Below are 23,063 nucleotides of genomic sequence, written 5' to 3'. Positions count from 1 at the left end.
GGTGGCAGGCGACATGGCAAGTGACAATCTGCATTTGATGGCAGGACGTGGCAAGTGACAAGCTGCATCTGGTGGCAGGTGACATGGCAAATGACAAGCTCCATCTGGTGGCAGGCAACGTGTCAAGTGACAAGCAGCATCAGGTGGCAGGTGACATGGCAAGTGACAAGCTCCATCTGGTGGCAGGCGGCCTGGCAAGTGACAAGCTGCATTTGGTGGCAGGTAACGTGGCAAGTTTCAAGCTGCATCTGGTGGCAGGCGATGTGGGAAGTGACATATTACAATGTAATAATAGAAATAATGTGCTTCAGTCATCCTGACACCATATGAATCATGGTGCAGTGATGATTGAAGCGCCAACACCAGGTGTGCAGTCATGTTGGAACAGGAAGGGGTCTTCCCCAAACTGTTCCCACAAAGTCGGGAGCATGAAATTGTCAAAATGTCTTGGTATGTTGACACCTAAAGAGTTCCCTTCACTGGAACTAAAGGGCAAAGCTCAACCTCTGAAAAACAACCCCGTACCATAATCCCCCTTCTGCCTAATGATTTAGACCAGTGCACAAAGCAAGGTCCATAAAGACATGGATGAGCGAGTTTGGGGTGGAGGAACGTGACTGGACTTCACAGAGTCCTGACCTCACCCCGATTAGAACACCTTTAGGATGAATTAGTGCGGAGACTGCGAGCTAGGCCTGGAAGAATGGTCAAACATTCCCATAGACACACTTCTAAATCATGTGGACAGCCTTCCCAGAAGAACTGAAACTGTTATAGCTGGAAAGGGTGGGCCAACTCAGTATTGAACTCTATGGACTAATACTGGGATACCATTAAAGTTCATATGCGTGTAAAGCAGTGGTTCTCAACTTCTGTCCTCGGAACCCACTACCAGGCCAGGTTTGCAAAATAACTGAAATACATCACAGGTGATATAATTTGCTGCTCAGTGATTGCAGTGTTCTAGTCTATATCTCCCCAAATAATACTTAAAATCTAACTTGTTAGTGGGTCCTGAGGATAGAGGTTGAGAACCACTGTGTAAAGCAGAGATATGCAATTAGCGGACCTCCAGCTGCTGCAAAACTACAAGTCCCATCATGCTCTGCCTCTGGGTGTCATGCTTGTGGCAGTCAAAGTCTTTACTAGGCCTTGTGGGACTTGTAGTTCTGCAACAGCTGGAGGTCCGCTAATTGCATATCCCTGGTGTAAAGGCAGGTGTCCCAATACTTTTGAATATATATATATATATATATATATATATATATATATATATATATATATATATATATATATATATATATATATATAAAATATTGCATGCGTGCATACATTTGTATGCACATAGGCAAGTTACTGTACTGTGCAAGCACATGGTCTTGGTTGATATATTCTGGTGTTGAATAATATTGTACCCTGTTCAGTTTAACTATTCAAGACAAAGTTACAGGTTCTCTTTATAACCCACCTACTCTTCTATCAATGCATACCTTCTCAGTGCTCCCTCACTATTCTGTTAGCTTATCACAGCCCTAAGTAAAAAGCCTTGCCTGTCTGGTGTAAAAGACCGCCATTGTGACACTCCAGTATTGCAGCATAATCATCCAGTGGGCCACTCTGATCCTGCTACTGCTTTAATAAGGAAGCAAAAGGAATGAGAATAATCCACTCTGCCAAAAGGGGCAGTACCTACCTCCAAAAGACTGCTCTATATTGTGATCATTTTTATTAACTAGAAAAGTTTGAATTTTCTTCAGCCAGGCTAGTAATAAATGTAACTTAAGCTCCAGCAAAATGAATGAATAAAATTACAACTGAAAACCTAACAAGGTTTGGCAGAGTAATATGAGGCTTCCAACGGATGGAGAACAATTACAGGATAACAACAAAAGGATAACAGTACTGGGATACCAACCTTTCCACCTCCTGAATGGTCTCAGGGAGAGGCACACCAAGTGTCTCTGGAAGTAGAGCAGCTACAACTCCAGAGAGAATAGGACACAGGCTAAATATAATGAGGGGGAGGTGGTAATAATAATCTGCAGTCATCTGAACAAGTGGAGCAACAATTCCTCCCAAGCGTGCCATCATAGTTCCTAAGCCCATGCCAGTCTGCCTGAAACAGAAATCATAAACCATAAGTTGGGCAAAATCACTAAACTAGGTCTTACCCTCCCACTCAGCATCTTACCTGATGACAGTTGGGTATAATTCCCCTGTGAATAAGTACACGCAGTTAAATGAAGCTGCCAAACATCCTTTCCCAAACACAACCATTGCTATTCTTGCAACGTGATAGTCTGGAAGACACAAATGAACATAGAAAGTTTTACTGCAAGCATGCTTAACACAATGAAAATTCCATATGGATGTCTGCTCTAATAACACCTCATATTTTTTGGGGGTATGGGGGGGACTAAAAGCGATAATATCCCACCTACAAATGTTAATATGCAAACCGGTCATCAATAGGGCCTAGTTTCTGAAACTCTACCTGCGCTGAAAGTTAAAGTGGTTGTAAACCCACTCCTATACCCAGTAAAGTGAACAGCCTCAGATGATACACAGAGATGAAACAAATCTCCCTACATAAGTTTTACATGTATATCTGCTGTCTTTCCCTTTCTACACACTTTAGAATGTGCAGATCATGTTAGAAACGGATCTTCCTCTTACACTGTGTGAGAGCTGATTGGAGGATGGCACACACCCCCACTCCACATAGGCAGAAGAAGGAAAGAACATGGAGAGCTGTATTATGAATAGACAAGCTCCCTGCTTATCTACCTCTAAGCTCCCTCCCCGACACAAATTTTCAGCTGCTGTTATCTCGAATGTAGGCGAACGTGTCAGAAGTGACTCTGCTGATAACAGAGGAACAGAGCAGCAGAAAGATGTGGCATTTAGAGTTTTGGTGAGAGATAAGTAAACACTACAGGTATAGTGCTTGCTTCAAATTTCATGATATGGGTTTACAGCCACTTTAATGTGGAATTATGGAGAAAATCAAATGTTCAATTTGCAAAGCAGTTGCCACCCTGAGCCCTGGATAGTCTTTGATGGTAATGTATGATAGCCTACCCCACACCCACCTAACAACTGTCCCCAAGCCACCCCCATCAAATCATTCCCTCCATCTATTACCTTTTCTACCACCACCCCCTCCCTTTAGAATGTAAGCTCTCCGAGCAGGCCCCTCTTGTCCCTTCTGTATTGAACTGTACGGTAATTGTGCTGTGTAAACTGTTGGCGCTATATAAATCATGAATAATAATAATAATAATACTAATAATATAGTTTTAAACAATTTAAAGTATATGTAAAGCCAAAACATCTTTTAGGTTTGGATAAAGTAGGAATGAGTAAAAATACGTGAGTTTTTTTTTTTTCATTCACTGTGTCTGTGCCACAGACACATCAGGAAATAAGAGGAACGATCTCTAATGTGAGAAGATATTCCATCTTATGCCGAGTACACACGATCAAACAATCCGGTGGAAAAGTGTGTGGGCTCCGGTGGACTTTTTTTACCCAAAAGTCCGGCGACTAAGAAAGTAGTTTTGCACCAAAATATGACAATACAGCCGTGTGTGTGTGCTAGTCCGCCGTACTTTTGAAATGAACGGACTTTTCCTGCACGGAGAAAAGTCAGTTAATTTTGAGCGCGGCTCCAAGTAGCCGGGACCAACGAATGAAGAGTTGCTGGCCCCATCACCTGGTATGGACTTAAATGGGAAGCCCTATGCCAAAAAAATGGCGTGGGGGGGGCCCCCCTAGGTCCATATCAGACCCTTATCCGAGCACGCTACCCGGTTGGTCAGGAAAGGGGGTGACCCAAAGCACCCTGTCCCCATGTTGATGAGGACAAGGGCCTCTTCCAGACAACCCTGGGCGTTGGTTGACGGGGTCTGCGGGCGGGGGTCTTATTGGAATCCGTGAACCCCCTTTAATAAAGGGGCCCCCGGATCCCGGCCCCCCACCCTATGTGAATGAGTATGGGGTACAATGTACCCCTACCCATTCACCTGCGAAAAAAATGTAAAAAAAAACAACACACAAAATAGTTTATTGCACAGCTCCGGGGGTCTTCCGTCTTCGGGCGTCTTCTCGCTGGACTCCTCCCCTCTTTTACTAGTGGAGGAGCCCGGCTTTCTTCTTCGTCGCCGCCCTCTTCTTCCGACTTCGGGGGTCTTGTCCCCCTCTTCTTGCCGGGCCTCCATGCCTTCTTCTAGCTCTTTTACAAGCAGTGGCCCGGTCTTCTATCGCCGCTGTCTTTGCCGCCGCTTTCGCCGCCGCCTTCTGTTCTTCTGATCTTCTCTTCTTGAGCTGTTGCCTCGTCGCTGTCTCTGGCTACAATGACAGGCACGCGGCACGCAGCGACTTATATAGGGGCATCGCCGGGTGATGTCCCCGCCCAGTATGATGTCACAGTCCCAGAGGACGAGGCAACAGCTCAAGAAGAGAAGAACAGAAGAAGAGAAGAACAGAAGGCGGCGACGAAGACAGCGGTGATAGAAGACCGGGCCACCGCTTGTAAAAGAGCTAGAAGAAGGCGCGGGGGCCCGGCAAGAAGAACCGAAGAGAGGGACAAGACCCCCGAAGAGGGGGACAAGTCCCCCGAAGTCGGAAGAAGAGGCTAAAAGCGGCAAAGAAGAAAGCCAGGCTCCTCCGCTAGTAAAAGAGCTAGCAGAAGATAGTGGAGGAGTCCGGCGAGAAGACCCACGAAGACGGAAGACCCCCGGAGCTGTGCAATAAACGATTTTTAACCCTTGTGTGTTGTGTTTTTTTTTTATTTTTTTTCGCAGGTGAATGGGTAGGGGTACATTGTACCCCATGCTCATTCACATAGGGTGGGGGGCCAGGATCCGGAGGCCCCCTTATTAAAGGGGGCTCACGGATTCCCATAAGCCCCCCGCCCGCAGACCTCGACAACCAACGGCCATGGTTGTCGGGAAGAGGCCCTTGTCCTCATCAACATGGGGACAAGGTGCTTTGGGGTGAGGGAGCCGCGCGGCCCCCCTTCCCCAAAGCACCCCCCATGTTGACGGAGCGCGGCCGGGTATGGCTCAGGAGGGGGGGCGCTCGCTCGTCCCCACCCCCTTTCCTGACCGGCCGGGTAGCATGCTCTGATAAGGGTCTGATATGGACCTAGGGGGGACCGCCACTACATTTTTTTCGGCGTAGGGCTTCCCCTTTAAGTCCATACCAGGTGATGGGGCCAGCGACGCTTCATTCGCTGGTCCCGGCTACCTGGAGCCATGCTCAAAATGAACAGACTTTTCTCCATGTGGGAAAAGTCCGTTCATTTCAAAAGTACGGCAGACTAGCACACACACGGACATATTTTGGTGCAAAACTACTTTCTTAGTCCGCCAGACTTTTGGGTAAAAAAAGTCAGTCGGAGCCCACACACAGGGGGGGGATTGTCCGGCGGACTCTAGTCCGCCAGACTTTTCCACCAGATTGTTTGATCGTGTATACGCGGCCATTGGCTGCAAGCTCTGATCAGATGTTTTTCTGCCATGTCCCTTTGACAGAAGCCAGAAATTCAGCCGTCTTCTATCAGACAGACTGTCGTACGCAGGGCCCAAATGATGACCTGTTTCTGTTGTACTGGCCGATATTCGGCCCTTGTGTACCAGGCTTTACAAGGTATTTTTTTTAAGGTATATCATGAGGCAGCCAAACTGTCAAAAAAAATGGTTTATTCATAATAACATTAAAACAATACCAATGGGATCCTCACGCTTAAAATTATAATATTGTCGGTACATAACAACATTCCAGGACAGGGACAGAACACCTCAATAACAAGTAAAATAGTAGTTTTCATTGATCAAAGTTGAGATGTATAGTGGGGTGCCCTTCATATGTTCACTGTCAGCGAGTTTCCTGGCCAATGCTGCTTCCTCAGGACAGCGCAGTTTTACTATAGTTTTATGACAAGGCAGTGCATTAATTGCACAACAGTCTCACAGGTGGACATAGGGGCAATAGTGTCCAAAACACTTGAGTACCACAAAAGATAAACAAATCCTACAGGACAATGGCACCTCTCTGTTTATAGAGGGGAGAGGGGGCCTAAAGCCCAGGTAGTTTAGGTCTTCTCCCTACCAAAACCACCTTACTGGAGTTATTGGAATCCATCCTCAATATAGAGAAAGATGTGTGTTATGAGTTTACCATTCATGTTCAAAGACATCTCAATACATTAAAGCAACATACCTGCCTTTCAGCACTCCACAACACATGGTAACACATTAGTACGCATTGTGATGCACTGCGTTGATAATAATTATATTGCATTGTACTTACATTCCGGAGACTGATTTGTAGTAAATTAATGGTTTGTTTTATTTCTTTCACATTATCTTACTTTTTGGTGCTGTGCATCCCTTTATTCTTTATATGATTTTCTCTGGTCTTTTATAATGGATCTTGTTCAGAGAAATGTCAGTTATGGCACAATTCATTTTCAAAAGGGATTGTGAAAGCACAAATATGAAAGCATTGATTTGTGAAAGGGCGGTAAATTCACTGTGCAGCTCCTTAGTGATGGTAGTAGCCACACTTGATGTCCCTTTTATGAAGAATGTTGACCTGTGACATTACGTGTCCCTTTCTTTTGCATAATCCTGGTGTGCTAGCGACAATTTGCCATGTCATAATTGCTAGAATTTCTTGAAGAAGAGACACTTATGAAAATTGAGCAGGACATAGGTAATATGGGTTAGATTCACAAATTAAAAAATAGTATCTCTTAAAGTGGATGTAAACCCACTCTCATCCTTTCTAAATTATTGCAATATTGGTTATCTAGAAGGATATACATGACTCCTGCATGTATACTTATCTGTCAAATGTCTCCCCTCTGTCTGCTATGAGACCCGAAAAACTGCAGATTTTGTGGGTGGGTCTATTTTCCAGGGCTCAGTGGGTGGAGTTGTGATGTCATTAGACTCCCCGCCCACCTCTACACTCCCCTTATCAACATGCATTTTCTCCTGTTTATTTTTTACACTGAACTTCTGCTATGATCACTAACATCCAGTCAAAATCCGGAAAAGTCCCCACATGACTTCAGCATGCCGAATCATGCTGAGGTGTGGAACAGCCAATCCTTGCAGAGCAGCAGAAGAAAAGAGTGGGAGGGAATTCAAAAATAATGCATGTCTCTTAGCCCTTGTACACACGGTCGGACATTCCGACGACCAAACCCGTCTGAGTTATTCCGACGGATTCATTCCGGACCAGGTCCGGAAGTGATGTTGGATACACACGGTCGGACCAAGTTGTCGGAATTTGCGGTTGCCACGAACACGGTGACGTAAGCCGTGTACGGTGGGCCTAGAAAAGGGAAGTTCAGCACCACGTCCGGCACCCTTTGGGCTCCTTCTGCTGATCTTGTGTTAGTAGAAGTTTGGTGAGAGATGATTCGCGCTTTTCAGATTTGTGATTCAGATCGCTACTGCTCTTCGGTTTGTGCTTGTGCTTGCGTATCTGATAATCAGTGCGCGCAGTCAGTAAGTATTTTTTTCTCATTGTGGACTATAGTTCGCGAACCGTAACGTTCGCGGCAGGCCCCATTGACTTCAATGGGAGGAGAACTTTGCAAACCTACAGGTCAAATTTGCAGCCACAAAATAATTACTAGCTGTGCAAACATAGTCCCACCACATGGCCAATGACATAACACATGTATGAGGTGAATCTGGGATCGACAACTACAAGCATTTTTTTTTTTATATGTGAAATTGTGACAATTCAGGACTGTGGAGCACATGAAGGCAATGGAGGAGAGGGAAGGTCAGGGTAGGCAAAGAAGAGGGTGCAGGAGATGATCAACCGCACCGTGACATACAGCAATGACACCTGCCCCGTGATAGAGTGATCTGACACCAGCACCGTGATAGAGAGCACTGACATCAGCAGCGTGACATACAGCAATGACACCTGCCCCGTGATAGAGTGATCTGACACCAGCACCATGATAGAGAGCACTGACATCAGCAGCCTGACATAAAGCACTGACACCAGCACCATGATAGAGAGCACTGACATCAGCAGCGTGACATACAGCAATGACACCTGCACCGTGATAGAGTGATCTGACACCAGCACCGTGATAGAGAGCACTGACATAAGCAGCGTGACATTAAGCACTGACACCAACACCGTGATATACAGCACTGACACCAGCACCATGATAGAGAGCACTGACATCAGCAGCGTGACATACAGCAATGACACCTGCACCGTGATAGAGTGATCTGACACCAGCACCGTGATAGAGAGCACTGACATCAGCAGCGTGACATAAAGCCCTGACACCAGCACCGTGATATACAGCACTGACACCAGCACCGTGATAGAGAGCACTGACATCAGCAGCATGACATACAGCAATGACACCTGCACCGTGATAGAGAGCACTGACATCAGCACTGTGATATACAGCACTGACACCAGCACCGTGATATACAGCACTGACACCAGCACCGTGATAGAGAGCACTGACATCAGCAGCGTGACATACAGCATGACACCTGCACTGTGATAGAGAGCACTGACACCAGCACTGTGATAGAGAGCACTGACACCAGCACCGTGATATACAGCACTGACACCAGCACCGTGATATACAGCATTGACACCAGCACCATAAGCAGCCCCAGGAGGAAGTCAGCATAGCACAGGGATGGTGGGAGCCCCTCATAATGAGCAGCCCCAGGAGGAAGTCAGCACAATACAGGGATGGTGGGAGCCCCTCATAATAAGCAGCCCCAGGAGGATGTCAGCATAGCACCGGGGACCAACCTCCTCCTTGGGCTGATCTGGGTACCGTCGTCAGACTGCTGAGTGGCGGTTGTTGCTACCTCCTCTTCCTGATCCAATGCCAAGAGTGGCTGCGCATCAGAAATATCTTGATGTGGATCATAAAATAATTCCTGTGACTCAAGCGGAAGGTATGTGGTGGTGGTGGTGTTGTTGGTGGTAGTGTCTTTGGGGGTGCACATAGCAGAGAGTGAAGAAGAGGGTGCAGATCGAGAGGATGAGGAGGGTGCAGAAGAGTAAGGCTGAGTGAGCCACTCAACCAAGTCTGGTGCGTCCTTTAAAGTAATTGAACGCACCTTCTGCAACTTCCCACTTTGGCTCAAGCCTGTTGCTCCTGCCCTACCCCTACCACCCCTGAGGAAGGGCCTGCCTCTTCCTCTGCCTGTCATTTTTTAAATGACCCTGTGACAATACTCTCAGTCCCTATACTGATAAAGGACTGCTGCAGAATAGGGCAGCAGTCAGCAGTAGTGCACCTCAACCCTATATATTGTGGACCTATACCAGTCCTTAAGGAATACCAGACTGTACCTCACTCAACCCTATGTACTGTAGTACGCTATACCTTACCAGTCCTTATAAGGACCTTTGTGGAACTAGTAGGTTGTGATTAGCAGACTGTACCTCAGTCCCTATACTCATAAAGGACTACTGCAGCAGAAGGGCAGCAGTCAAGTATAATATTCTTTCTATATTTGGAAGAAAGAATATTATACGTGTACAAGCCTATTACCATACCAGTCCTGAAAAGAACCTTTGTGGACCTAACAGCTACTGATTAAACTGACTGTCCCTCACTGCCACACACAGCTTCCTGCCTGTCCCTATTTAAACTGACAAAACACAGGCTGCAGTAACTATAACTTGAATAGCACTCAAAACTATATCCTGTACTCCTTTACCATACCAGTCCTGAAAAGGACTTTTGTGGACCTAATAGTAACAGCTAATGATTAAACTGACTGTCCCTCACTGCCACACACAGCTTCCTGCCTGTCCCTATTTAAACTGACAAAACACAGGCTGCAGTAACTATAACTTGAATAGCACTCAAAACTATATCCTGTACTCCTTTACCATACCAGTCCTGAAAAGGACTTTTGTGGACCTAATAGTAACAGCTAATGATTAAACTGACTGTCCCTCTCTGCAACACACAGCGTCCTATCTGTCCTTCTCTCAGCACTGACAAAAGACAATCTGCTGCAACAATGACTTGAATAGCAGTGCCTCAAACCTATTTACTGAACTACACCTATACCATACCAGTCATTAAAAGAACTTTTGTGGACCTAATAGCTAGCGATTTTGGTTCACTGCAGTCTCTCCCTGCTCCACACAGCAACCTCTCCCTATGGTGACAGTAGAAAGAATGTAAAATGGCCGCCGGATCGGGTCTATTTATAAGTTAGGGGGAATGTCCAAGTGTCCATGTGCTGTAATGTCTCAATTGGCTGTCCTGTACCACATGATGGATGTGTCATCATAGGTCAAAGTTCTTTTACACAGTAAACACGGAAGTCCGCTGGGCGAATAGCGGCAATAGTCCGCCGATCGGGCGGACCGCGAACAGCCGATATTCGTCGCGAAATGACCGCCGGGCGAACTGTTCGGCCATCCCTATTTGTGGACCAAGAATTGGTTGTGCCAGCGTGACCAGTTCTCGCACATGCCTTTGCTCCGTGAGATCCGGGAGAATAATCCTGATGATTTTAGGAATTATATCCGGGTGACGGACCCCGTTTTTCACCGTCTGCTGGCTTTGCTGACCCCTTATATCAGCAGGCAGGATACCTGCACGCGGCAAGCCATCACTCCGGAGCAGAGGCTCATCGCCACGTTGCGCTACTTGGCGACAGGGAGAAGCCTTCAGGACCTCAAGTTCTCTACAGGCATCTCCCCCCAGGCTCTGGGGATCATTATTCCAGAGACCTGTTCTGCCATCATTCAGGTCCTGCCGAAGGACTATATGAAGGTAAGTTTTATCCTTTAACATCACATTCTATGTATTTCATGATTGCTAATGTCTTGCATTTCTTTCATCATTCCCTAATTACCATCATTGCAATATGCTCTAATTCATATACTCTGCCCCTTTGTCCTCAGGCATATTTGCCCCACCATGCTCTTCTTGGCCCATAAAACTATAGTCTAGACACTTACCAATGTCTTTTGTCAACTCCATAGTATTGCTTTCCCCTAAACACCCCCTAAAATCTCTACAAATGTTATGTGTGTGCTTCAATTCATGCAGAGTGACTTTTTAAAATTTTTGGGGCTGTGCCAAACTCATTAGGAACCCCCCTCCCCCCAACTGCTAGCTCAGCTGATAGCAATCCTCTATCTGATGACTTTACCAAACCCAATACACACTATACCTTCCTTTTTGCTGATCACATTTATGGATGCAATCACCTAAGCATGTAGTGCAAGGGCCTGCCTCAATACTTTCAAATGTTTTTGTTTTTCACCAATTAATTATCTTGATATGTAATAGCAGAATGACAAAATGTACTTCCATTTATTTTCTATTTTTGGTATTATGACACTTCTTACCTGTCCGGTGGGCTGCCAATAGTGCAAGTAAGGAGGGGCTTCCCAAAGTATCGCACATTATTTCGGCATTCAGCTCTCAATCAAGTGGAGAGGGTTACTACAAGTGCACTGAAAAAGTACACCTGAAACTGCACTTGGAGTGCAAAGTGGAGTTGCCTTTAGTAAATAACACCCATTCTCACCGCAAACTAAAATTTTACTCCAAATACATGTTTGGCGCAATGAAAAAGGAAGCCACACATTGTTGATAATTTAACTTTTTAATACAAGCACATTCACATTCACATGTGCGTTTAGAAATGGTTTTTACAACAAAACAAGAAATTGTGTGTATCAAAAACAGAGTTTCAGCTAATTTTTTTTTACTTGGTGTTTTTGTGTAAAACAGGCATGTATCAAAGCGTAAAATACAGAACACAGGAACTTACAAAGTTCAACTTTGAAAAGTGAAGACAATATCAGACATGAGTATGTACAAACTGGTCTGATATTGCCTTCATCACATGGGGTGTCACCCCTGGAAAATCCAAATTTGGAAGATGCACACAGTGTGTCAACATGTGCTATCTCCCATCATGGGGGATCAATGTACATGCTTTGGGGCTGCAACCCCTTCATCTCAGCCACTTTCCACAAAACACATACATTGATCCCCCATGATGGGAGCTAGCGCATGTTTACACACTCTGTGCATCTTCCAAATTTCTATTTTCGAAAAATACAAAAGTTGTGTTTTAAAATTGCAAAACTAAAACCCTAGCTATTTTTTGGTGTTTCACACTCTCCCCAAAACATCAATGATGTTCTTCATTTTATTTTTAACATCATTGATGTTTTGCTGTATATTTTCCAAATCCCGATTGCACCCCATTATCTCCCCAATCAAGATCTGGGCACTTTCACTGGTAAAACGGGAATCTTCTTCCACATCATCTACAAAACAAAGCAAAAAAACACACCATGTAATAAAAATATGGTGAGATACATTGATGAGCTTACTGGAAGCTGTGTTCTCCGACACTCACCTGTTGTGGTGACAATTTGCCCAACCTCAACGATCTCTCCTTCCTCCTCCTCCTGCTCCTCTGCTTCTGGTTTTCGAGATTGCCCTTCTTTGGGAGGCGTGGGGTCCTGGTGTCCTCATACTTGCCGAGTCTTCTCTCCCCTATGAGAATGTAAAAAAAGAATAATTAGCACACAGAGGGCAGAAATAGGAATATGAAACATTGCTTGGAAGTGTTGTACAATTGTGTTTTTTGGCCGAGTTCCAAGGTGAGAACATTATTGTGGACACTTTGTGAAGCTGGAATACTTACCTGCAGAACGATGTTTCCTACGAACGAATGAAACCATGAACTTGAAAGTAGCCATTTTAAAATGCACAACATGAAATCAAAGCACATGGTGCAGTATGCACGCAAGAATAATGATATGAACACACGACAACTACTTACTTTTTTGAAGAACACGCTTGATCCTTCTGTACTGCTCGTGCTCCCTCAGTTTCAGGTCTGACCAGCGTTTTCTCAGTTGATCCTTGGATCGGCGTACCCCAAAATTCTTCTGAAGACTCTTCACAACTTTATTCATGATCTTGGCCTTTCTGGTATTTGGGTTTGGGTAAGGTCCATACTTCCCATCATAGTTGGTCCTGTTCAATATGTCCACCATCTCCAACATCTCTCCAAAAGACATATTTGAGGCCTTAAAGCTTCTCTTCCAGGATCGGGACGTTTCAGGCTCCGGGCTTTCCTCACCCTCCTCCTCGTTAGTGGAACTGTGACTGCGCACCTGTGTTCTCTCCGCCATGTGCTCTCCCCACTGCGCCGAAAGCGAAGGGGCGGGGAATAGTCTAGAAAGAACGTCAGGGGCGGGTGGAATTTTTACGCATGCGCACTGTATATAAAACGCAACACGCGTGTGTCGTACGTACAATCTGTGAACAGAGTGAGGCGCAGATGCAACGATCATGCAAACGAAGGTAACATTTTGAACTTGGTGCATCACTAGACTAGACTGCTTCTATCTAGGCCGATGTTGGGACAAGATTAGGAGGGTTTTTCATGGCATTATTAGTATTTTAGGGTTTGTCTTGTGTTGTGTCTTGCAGACAAGATGGATCCATTCGGAAACCCAAATTTTATGGGGCTATTCCTCGAACTGTACAAGGAGATGCCCTGCCTGTGGGAGATCAACAACCAGTTTTATCACGACAGAATAAAAAGGAAGGCAGCGCTGGAGAAACTTCTTTCTTTGGTGCAGATCATGGTCCCCACGGCAGACATGGCCTATATGAATAGGAAAATTGGGGCCATGAAGATTACATATCTCAGGGAGGGAAAGAAGCACCTGGAGTCCTTGAGATCAGGAGATCCAGATGCCGTTTATTACCCCAGGATGGTTTACTTCGACAGGCTGCATTTACTGGTAGACCAGGGGGTACCCAGGCCACCACTCGACCGTCTTCCTTCAAGGCATCCTTCATCCCCAGCTGAGGCTTCCAACGTCCAACCTGGGCCTTCCAGGAAGCAACATGTGGTGGGGCCCAGCTTGAGACAGGTATTGCATTGTTGAACATATTTCTTGTGGTACATTTAATGATGTTAACTAGATGTTATTATTGATCAGTAAGTTGTGATTTAACAAAGTGGTTTACATCTCAATAGACAGTAGTGTCCAAAAATGATTGGGACGGGAAGGAAAAATGCTGGGCTCAGAATGATAGTCTGTTCTATTTGGTAACATTCAATTTGCAAAAGTCAGGAGCTCAAAATGGTGTGATTGATGAGAAAAAAACTAAAACTATGTCCCATTTCCATACACAGGAAGACCTCAGCCTGGGGGGAGGCTGTGGCAAGTGGCAGCCAGGAGGTCGACCAACGCCCTCCTTCTCCTCCTCCTGCCCCAACTACAGGAGCCCAGCCACAGCCTGGAAGGATGCCTGGTGGGAAGTGCCTAAGGAATACGAGAGAGTGATGGCCTGGGTTCAGTCTGGTCTGACAAAAGATGCAGCCTCTTGAAGAACCACATCCTGGGGACATAAATGGCATCTGATTTTCTTGATCTCTAGGACTTCTGGACCAGACTTCTCAACCTGAGATATGTACTCCTCAGGCCACCAATTTATCTTATTCGAATTTGTTCATGTCTGCCCTGGGGGCCAAAGGCTGCACCAAAGTAACAAGTTTCTCCAGCGCTGCGTTCCTCTTTTTATTTTATTGCGACCAAAATAAAGGTTTTTTAGGTTTGATGAAATACTTGCGTATGTGTTTTCCTTCCAAAAGGCCAGTTTATTTGTGAGCAGGCAGGTACATTTCCCAAAAATAAAAAGTGAAATGAATAACAAGGGGTACCAACACTAAACAAACTCCTGTAGATTAAAAACGAAGAAAAAAAATACAATAATGTTGTTGTGGTAGGTTTACACACAAAAAACACCCCAAAAAAAGGAGAAATTAGCAAACTGTCTTTAAAGGAGATTTTTAGGAAATAAAAAAAAAAAACATCCAAAAAAGAATAAACAAAATCTAAAATTGTGTAGATGTGACGAAAAAAAAATTGTATTTCCGAAATGGTAAAAAAGAGTCATGAAATACGTTCGGGAGAAAATACGCAGAGAGTTATTGATGCTCTATATATAGCACAATACCATCAAAAACCGCTAGTACTTATATCGGCAGATGCGGAAAAGGCATTTGATAGGGTCGACTGGACATTCCTGAGAGCAACGCTACAGCATATAGGATTGAAAAAGGGGATACAGAATTGGATTGATAGTTTATACTCCTGCCCAAAAGCTAGGGTAAAAATAAATGAGACAATGTCTGAACCATTCTGTATAAGGAATGGAACGCGTCAGGGATGTCCACTCTCCCCTATCATATTTATTCTTACATTAGAACCCTTTTTGAGAACAATCCGGGCTAACCCGGATATTCAGGGCATTTCAATAAGAAAAAATGATGAACACAAATTGGCCGCATATGCGGACGATCTGATGTTTTTTATAACCTCCCCAGGGATTTCTTTACCTTCTTTGTTACTGGAGCTTCGCATATATGGAGAGATATCTAACTTTAAAGTAAATTATAGCAAATCGGAAGCGATGGGAGTAGAAATGAATAATGAAATGAAATCTCAGCTAGCGGCACATTTCGCGTTTAGATGGACGGATTCCCATATATGTTATTTAGGGACTAAAATATCAAACAAGTTGAACAGACTGTTGGAACTAAACTTTATCCCATTAATACGTCAGATTAAGTTAGATCTAGAACGGTGGGACAAAACGGTTTTTACATGGTTTGGGAGAATCAATATAATCAAAATTAACGTAATGCCTAGGTTGTTATATTTGTTCCAAACTCTACCGATAAAGCTCCCGGGAAGATATCTGAGAGATTTGAGATCAAGATTCATAAAATTTATATGGGCAGGTAAAAAAGCGAGAATACGTAGGGACATTCTGATATTACCTAAAGAGAGAGGAGGGGTAGGATTCCCAGATCCAGTAGGCTACTATGAGGCATCACATCTAACACGGGTAATAGATTGGTGTAGAATTCAAAAAGAAAAACCTTGGATCGATATGGAACAAGCAATAATCCCGATACCATTGGAAGGAATAGTGTGGCTCTCAGATGTAGAAATACCACAGGAAGTACGGAGACATCCGACAGTGGGTGCCACACTACAGGTAGTCCAAAAGCTATTTAAGAAAACCAGGATATCAGAACATCCAAGCCCTATGATACCAGTACTGGGCACTCCTGGTTTCCAGCCAGGTTTAACAGATAAGGTTTTTAGGGATTTAAGACGAAAGGGAATCAGTAGGATTATACATTTCTCAATTGATAATCATGTCATGTATAAGGAAGAGATTGAACAAGAATTTAGGGAGGATTTGGACCCATTTAGGCGAGTACAGTTAAATGCGTTTCTGCGAATAAGTAGGCAGAGAATACCGGTGATCAGGACATTATCTGAGTTTGAACAGATATGTTTAAAAGGTGAACCACTGAGACATTCCCTCTCATCAATGTACGTACTGCGGATGGAACAAGAAACTTCACAAGACCTAACTTTTATACGAGCATGGGAGAGAGACCTGGGAGTCACTTTCTCAGACTTACAGAAAAATAAGATCTTCATGTTCACACATAAGGCGTCGATAGCAACTAGATACCAAGAAGGGGGCTACAAAATTTTGTCTAGATGGTACAGGACCCCAGAAGTATTGCACCGGATATACCCACAAGTATCAAATTTGTGCTGGCGTTGCCAGAGAGCCGAGGGAACCTTATTACACATATTCTGGGAGTGTACCGGGGTAAAAGATTTCTGGAAGATGGTATCGGAAACAGTAAAGGAAATAACAGATGTGTCTCTTGGGGAAAATCCGGCGGCTTTTCTATTGCACGATGTTCCGTTATCTATAGAAAAATATAAAAAATCTCTCTTAAGGCATTTGCTTACAGCAGCAAAAGCATGCATTCCAGTTTTATGGAAAACGACGCTGGCTCCAACCAAATCACAATGGATGAGCAGGGTATCGGAGATTCAACAAATGGAAAATCTGACTATGATACTGACAGAGCAAGAAGATAGGTATCATGAAGTATGGAAACCCTATATTTTATATAGGGAACAAAACCAGTAGATGCTGATCCCTGTATGTTTTCGTTTTTTTTTTTCTTTTTCTGTCTTGGGGAGGGGTGGGGGAGGAGAGGGATGGGAGAGGGGGAGGAGGCTAAAGGAGAACATTTTATTATTTATTTATTTATTCATTTATTTATTTCTCTCTCTCCTCGTTTTCTTATTTTCTGTTGTTTTATTATTTGCTTCTTTCTCTTTAAAGATAAATAACCAGGGCTATACCAGGTTAAGGGGGGAAAAAAAGAAAAAATAATAATAGTGAATATAAGGAAATAGGTAATGTAATAGGAGAAATCTAGCACGATGAAATTATGAACGGCTTGGTTTAAATATAAGATGTAGATGTGTATGTGTCTAGAAATGAAAGACTGTATCACTATATTATGAAAATAAAGAATTTATAAAAAAAAAAAATACGTTCGGGAGAAGTGTGTGTGACTATGAGCATATAAAGAAGTTCCTTCTTGCAGCATTGTAAAGAACAAGAGAATGCGCTTCATGAAAGAATTTTTAACATTGCAGCGTGACTAATGTGCTATATCGATTACGAGCAGTAGTTTTACCTGAACGATTGCTTCCGTGTTGGAATTTGAATGTGAGCATGCATGGCACCTTGTCCGTCGGAGTCGGCTACACATGATCGCAGTTTGTTGGAAAATATTTCCGGCAAGTTGGAAAATTTGGTCCGACAGATACTCCGACGGAAACAGTCCGATGCATACCACACACAGTCGGAATATCCGACAAAATGGTCCGATCAGACACATTCCGTCGGAATCTCCGACCGTGTGTACAAGGGCTTAGGCTAGTGCACGAGATATGTAAATCACCTGTCACTCACAGCAAGGGGGAGATTTATCTCACTGAACAATAAAAGAGGATTGCTCAGAGCTGAATTAACTCTTTGTGGCAAGACTGGGCTCAAATGATAGGAAATCGTATACTCTACATTATGACATTAAAAAAAATTCGGGTTTACATCCACTTTAAGATATTTCACAATAAGTAGGCAAATAGACTGAACAAGAATTTACAGGAAATCATCAACACAATTAAATGCATCAAAAACAGTTTACCTTCAGGAAGAAAGATATTCACTAAAATTGCAGCACCAGACAAAATTAAAGCAGAGGCCTGCAGAACACGACGTCCAACATAATTAATCACAAAATAAGAGAAAAACTTGGCTGGTATGTCAACAGTGCCAAAAATTACTTGAATGAGATAAATGCTAAGCCCAAATTTCTGAAGGTCCATGGCAAGACCATAGTAGGCAAAACTGGTAGAGAACCTGGTTGAGGAAAGAAATGGACATTAGAAATCTGATGTTTCAATCAGATGCTAGTGATGTTACTAATAACAATGTAAAATAAATATAGATGACTCATAAGTGGCCTCCACAGAAAGAGCAGGTCTGTAAAATAGGTAAAGCCCACTCCCATTAAGCAGTTGGATTTTTATAAGCTCTGCTTGCTGATATTATAATGAGTTGGAGGGTTTTGGTACATTTTGTGTTATACATTAAAGAGGAAGTAAACCCTGATGGGTTTTACTTCCTCTTTATTTCCCTTAAAAGGTAAAGCACAATGGGCTATTATGCATCGCATAGTAGCCCATTATGTGCCACTTAACGGAAACTGAAGCCTGCGATGTCACTGCTGTCCCCACCAGCAGTGAGCGTCCATCTTCACCCCTCTTCCGGGGCTGCAAACTCTGGCTCTGTGACTGGCTGGAGTTGCGTGACGTCACTCCCACACCTGCATGCAGGAGCCGTCAGTCACGGCATGAGAAATGGCACGATCTGCCCAATGCATGGCTTTATTGTAAATATATCCTAAACCATGGAGGTTTAGGAGGTATTTCCAGCACCTACAGGTAGGCCTTAATATAGGCTTACCTGTAAGTAAAAGTGGTTGTACAGGGTGTACAACCACTTTAAACTGCAAAGAAAGTGCATACGAGTGTACAGACCAACAAGCAATTAAATACTTGGTCTCATATTCTCTGTGTGAATGCAGTGCTGTTTCTCAAGGAGTATAGGGGCTTGCGGAATTCCTTACTGTTTTGGATAATATTATGTGTGGTATACACAAATAATATACAGTGGCAAACAATTTGGTTTGGCAATGGCTACTTGTGCTCTGTTGGTTATGAGGCCTTTCAAAATAGTTCAATTGAATGACCAGTGAAATAGGTTTATAAATAAGCAGTAAGTCCATCTGTGTTTTTACTACCACTAATTAATTTTCAGGTTGCAGTTTTTACTCGATAAATCACATTAGATAAATCACTTGTGATGTTGTACCCCTAAAACAATCACATTTCACAAAGCACTTATGCATCTTTATATAATTATTGGGTCTGTATTATATAGCCAGACTGTGTAAAAAACAATAGTGTAAAAAATACCAGCTCATCTGACCTTGGTCTAAGAAGTGACTACATATGACCATCTACCAGACCTAATTTAATTTAAATTTTGTGATGCAATACAAACTTGCAATAGCTCAGAGATTTGTCAGCCAGACTATGTAACAGGAAAGATATGCTCCTTCATGTGAATGGTGAGGAAAACAGGTAAAAGTGTTAACTGTTTAAATGGAAGTGATATTAATTTAAGACATAACCGTCCTATTCCAAAAAAAATGAAATATTATCTATCTATATTTATCATCTAATGCAGAAGGAGAACAGAGAGAAAGACTGGTACATGCTAAAATGTACCATAAGGTTTTTTAATACTGTATGAGTGGAAGGGACCCAGGGAGCACTAAATGTCCGTGGGTTAGGGGTGCAAATTACTTGTTTTGCCTTGGGTGCTGTCAACCCATGCTACAAAAATCATTTTACTGTTAGGGGTCCCCGCAACTTGGGAAATTTTATCAAGGGGTCACAGCACTAGAAGGGTTGAGAGCCACTGATCTAATGGCTGGTTTTCACTCATGTTAGGTTATAGTGCATTCAAAGTAAGGGGTGTAAATTGAGGAGCTTGCTAGCAACTCTATTCTAATTTTGGTGGAAGCCACAACTAAGGATAGGGTAAGTAGAGCACAGTTATAATATTTAAAGTCGGCGCTTAATCGTAATCCCTGTGATGGAGCACAATTGTAATATTTATAAAACTGTGACTGCCCAAAAAAAAAAAAACAGTGAAAGGAACACTTTTACCTTCAATGACAAGAAGGTTAGTACCTACCAAGTGCAAGATATACAAATGGATATGCGACGAACCACAGGAGTCCTTATTAGGTCTATCACAGAATAATTTGTCTTATGAGCAGCATTAATTTCTCTTTGCATGTCATATTTAATTGTCTGAAATGAAGAGTTAGAATTGTATTAATATCTAATCTTGATACAAATTGATATTTTAATGTAAAATATAAACAACAGAGTATATAAAGACTTGCCAACACAAACACTGGTAGGGCTATGGATGGACAAAGTGAACTTGCCCTGCGCCTTTCTTTAAGCAGCTGGAGTCGCAGGACTGGATGTGTAGAAAGGAATTTTGTTAACCTATGATTTTCTGGTAACCCTGGAAAAACTGGCTTCTAGGAATACTATTATATGACTTCCTATGTACCAATGAAGCAACAGCATATAGTATTAACAGATGCCATTTAAAGAGAACGTGACTTGACAACTGCTACCTGTCATATGCTAGAGGTTTGCCTCATTCTTGGAAGTAGGGCTAGGCACATCAATGTGCTCTACCCTATACCTGAACTAAACTATACTAAACTATACCTAAAAGACACAGATTAAATGATGATGAACAACAAGCTTTGGTACCCTGAGATCTGTCCTACATAGCTTTTTACACAGATCATTTGCCATATCCATCGGTCTTGTTATTGAACATAATAAAGAAAAAATATACTTTTCACACTGTAAACTGTATTTTAACCCTGTTGATTGTTTTTGGTTGACTAGTAATATAGACAAAGATTCTGTCTTTTATAGGCTATGCTAGAAGTTCTCAGTTTGCAAAATCTCTCCCAGTCTCATTCACAAACATGAAAATGCACAGTGGTGTAGTGGTTAGCACTCTCACCTAGCAGTAAGAAGGGTAGCTGGTTTGAATCCCAACCACGACACTACCTGCCTGGAGTTTGCATGTTCTCCCTGTGCCTGCCTGGGTTTCCTCCGGGTACTCCAGTTTGCTCCCACACTCCAAAGACATGCAGGTAGGTTAATTGGCTTCTGTCGAAAATTGGCCCTCGTATATGAATGGGGACCTTGGATTGTGGGCTTCTTGAGGGTCGGGTCCGATGTGAGTGTGCAATGTACAGTGATGGGGAAATTGTAGACACTCAGGTTGAACTGGATGGACTGATGTCTTTATTCAACCTTACTAACTATGTAACTATTAACTGATATATTAAACAGGTAATTACATTATCATAGGACTGATTTATTTTTAGCATTACATTCTCAGGAACATACATTATTGTCCTACTTCCAGGCTGATTCTCAGGCAAAGGTGTGCAAGCATTTATTTATTTATTAAAACGTTGTTTTTGGTGAAATAACTTGTTGATCCCACCAGTCACTCTGACTTTTCAGTGACCATAATCTGCAGCTTATTCAGTCTCTGATGCACTGTATGCTCCTGTCTTCCAACATTTAAGCTACTGTACGTCTATTCCTGGTTTGCCAGAGAGCCTGCTCCTCCAAGCTGCCAGAGTCACAGGTAGCAGCACCTGCGGGGTGGATCATGTGCCTTGATTGACAACTCCTTTGCATTCTGCTCAGCCCAGGGAGGAGGACCAGTCTTACTTATTTCACTACAGCTTAGTTACACTCACTATTTCAGGCTGTAGAATGAGGAGAAAAAAAGTGGTCACATGCCTGGCAGAATAAGAATTACAAAAAGGTCATTCTGATGTTTTTAAGTGATTTCTATGTTAATTGATTGTTTTTGATTTGCCCTATCCTAATAAGGTCAGAATATGTCTGAGTTTACAAAAGCTTTAAAATTCGTTTCTTTTTGGGTGCTTAATTTTCACCCCACAATCACAAAACATGTAGAATAATTATTCCCTATGTCAGGCCACATTGGAATCAGGGAGCCCAAAAATGTATTTGATATGATGGTACTTTATTAAGATGACAAATATATTTTCTTTTCCTAAACCCTATTACCAAAGTGCCAATTCACAACAATTCCACCCACAGAGTATACCAACAAGCGCAACTAATCTTGACACTTATATATATATAGCACTGCTAGCTAGACTGGTGATGTAAAGAAAATCTGGTATTACAGCAATTAACCACTTTTCTGCCTTCTTTTCTATCTGTATTATTGTTTTTTGTCTTTCATTTTATTTTGTTTTAGGTTTAAGGTCAGTTGTCACTTTTAGCTGCTGTCCCGTTCTTATCCAACTTTTTGTTGCTGCAAGGCCTCCCATTAAAAATTGGCTTTTGCTTCAGCGGTTGATATTTAGAAATTTTTGTTGATTTGGCCTTTATTTTAGATACAATGAAAAAGAAAATATTCAGCACAAAAAAATCTGAATGTTCCTAAATAGATTTGCAAGCTGAACACTAAAGGTTAACATGCGACACCTTAATAATAAATATAACTCAAGACAGTGAAGTGCAAAATGACCAATCAATATAAAATGTCCTTTTTAAAAGTCCATGAATAAACATATCATGATGAACATAAAAATATGACACTGTGATGTGGATGTGCATCCAAACTTTAAAGCATGCAAGTGTCAGCATGAGTCCAACCCATCCACTGCAGACATCAGCAGCCACTCACCTCGTATCATTGACCCACAGATCTAAAAACGCCTTCCCATGAATGGAAAACAATAGTAATCCAGAAGTCAATTGGTGACGTCAAAGATGATCACTTTACAGTCAATGGAAAAGAAGATATCCCCATGATATGCATTTGAAATAAAAAGAGAATATAGTGCTCTCTGTATTCCTCAATTTGATTAATAAAAACGGAAAAACACTTACAAACAAAGCACTTGAGCCAAGTACATGCAGCGAGT

At 42.8% G+C, this 23,063-nt stretch overlaps 1 protein-coding gene across 1 annotated transcript in view; it reads right to left on the bottom strand.

The window, feature by feature from the left end:
• The window catches only part of LOC143934998 (solute carrier family 22 member 6-B-like), a 145,209-nt gene that overhangs the window by 15,692 nt on the left and 106,454 nt on the right, over positions 1-23,063 (bottom strand). The window contains exons 6-9 of the mRNA XM_077458556.1: positions 20,243-20,361; positions 18,123-18,337; positions 2,192-2,300; positions 1,916-2,116 (exon numbers count right to left, since the gene is read on the bottom strand). Coding sequence (XP_077314682.1) covers positions 1,916-2,116; positions 2,192-2,300; positions 18,123-18,337; positions 20,243-20,361 — 644 coding nt within the window. The remainder of the gene's footprint in view (positions 1-1,915; positions 2,117-2,191; positions 2,301-18,122; positions 18,338-20,242; positions 20,362-23,063) is intronic.

Source organism: Lithobates pipiens, unplaced genomic scaffold, assembly GCF_037356315.1.
Source record: "Lithobates pipiens isolate NorthernLeopardFrog02 unplaced genomic scaffold, aLitPip1_a1.2 Scaffold_10, whole genome shotgun sequence".
In the NCBI taxonomy this organism is placed as follows: Eukaryota; Metazoa; Chordata; class Amphibia; order Anura; family Ranidae; genus Lithobates; species Lithobates pipiens.
Note: the sequence above shows the minus strand (reverse complement) of the source record. Positions and strands in the feature narration are given on the sequence as shown.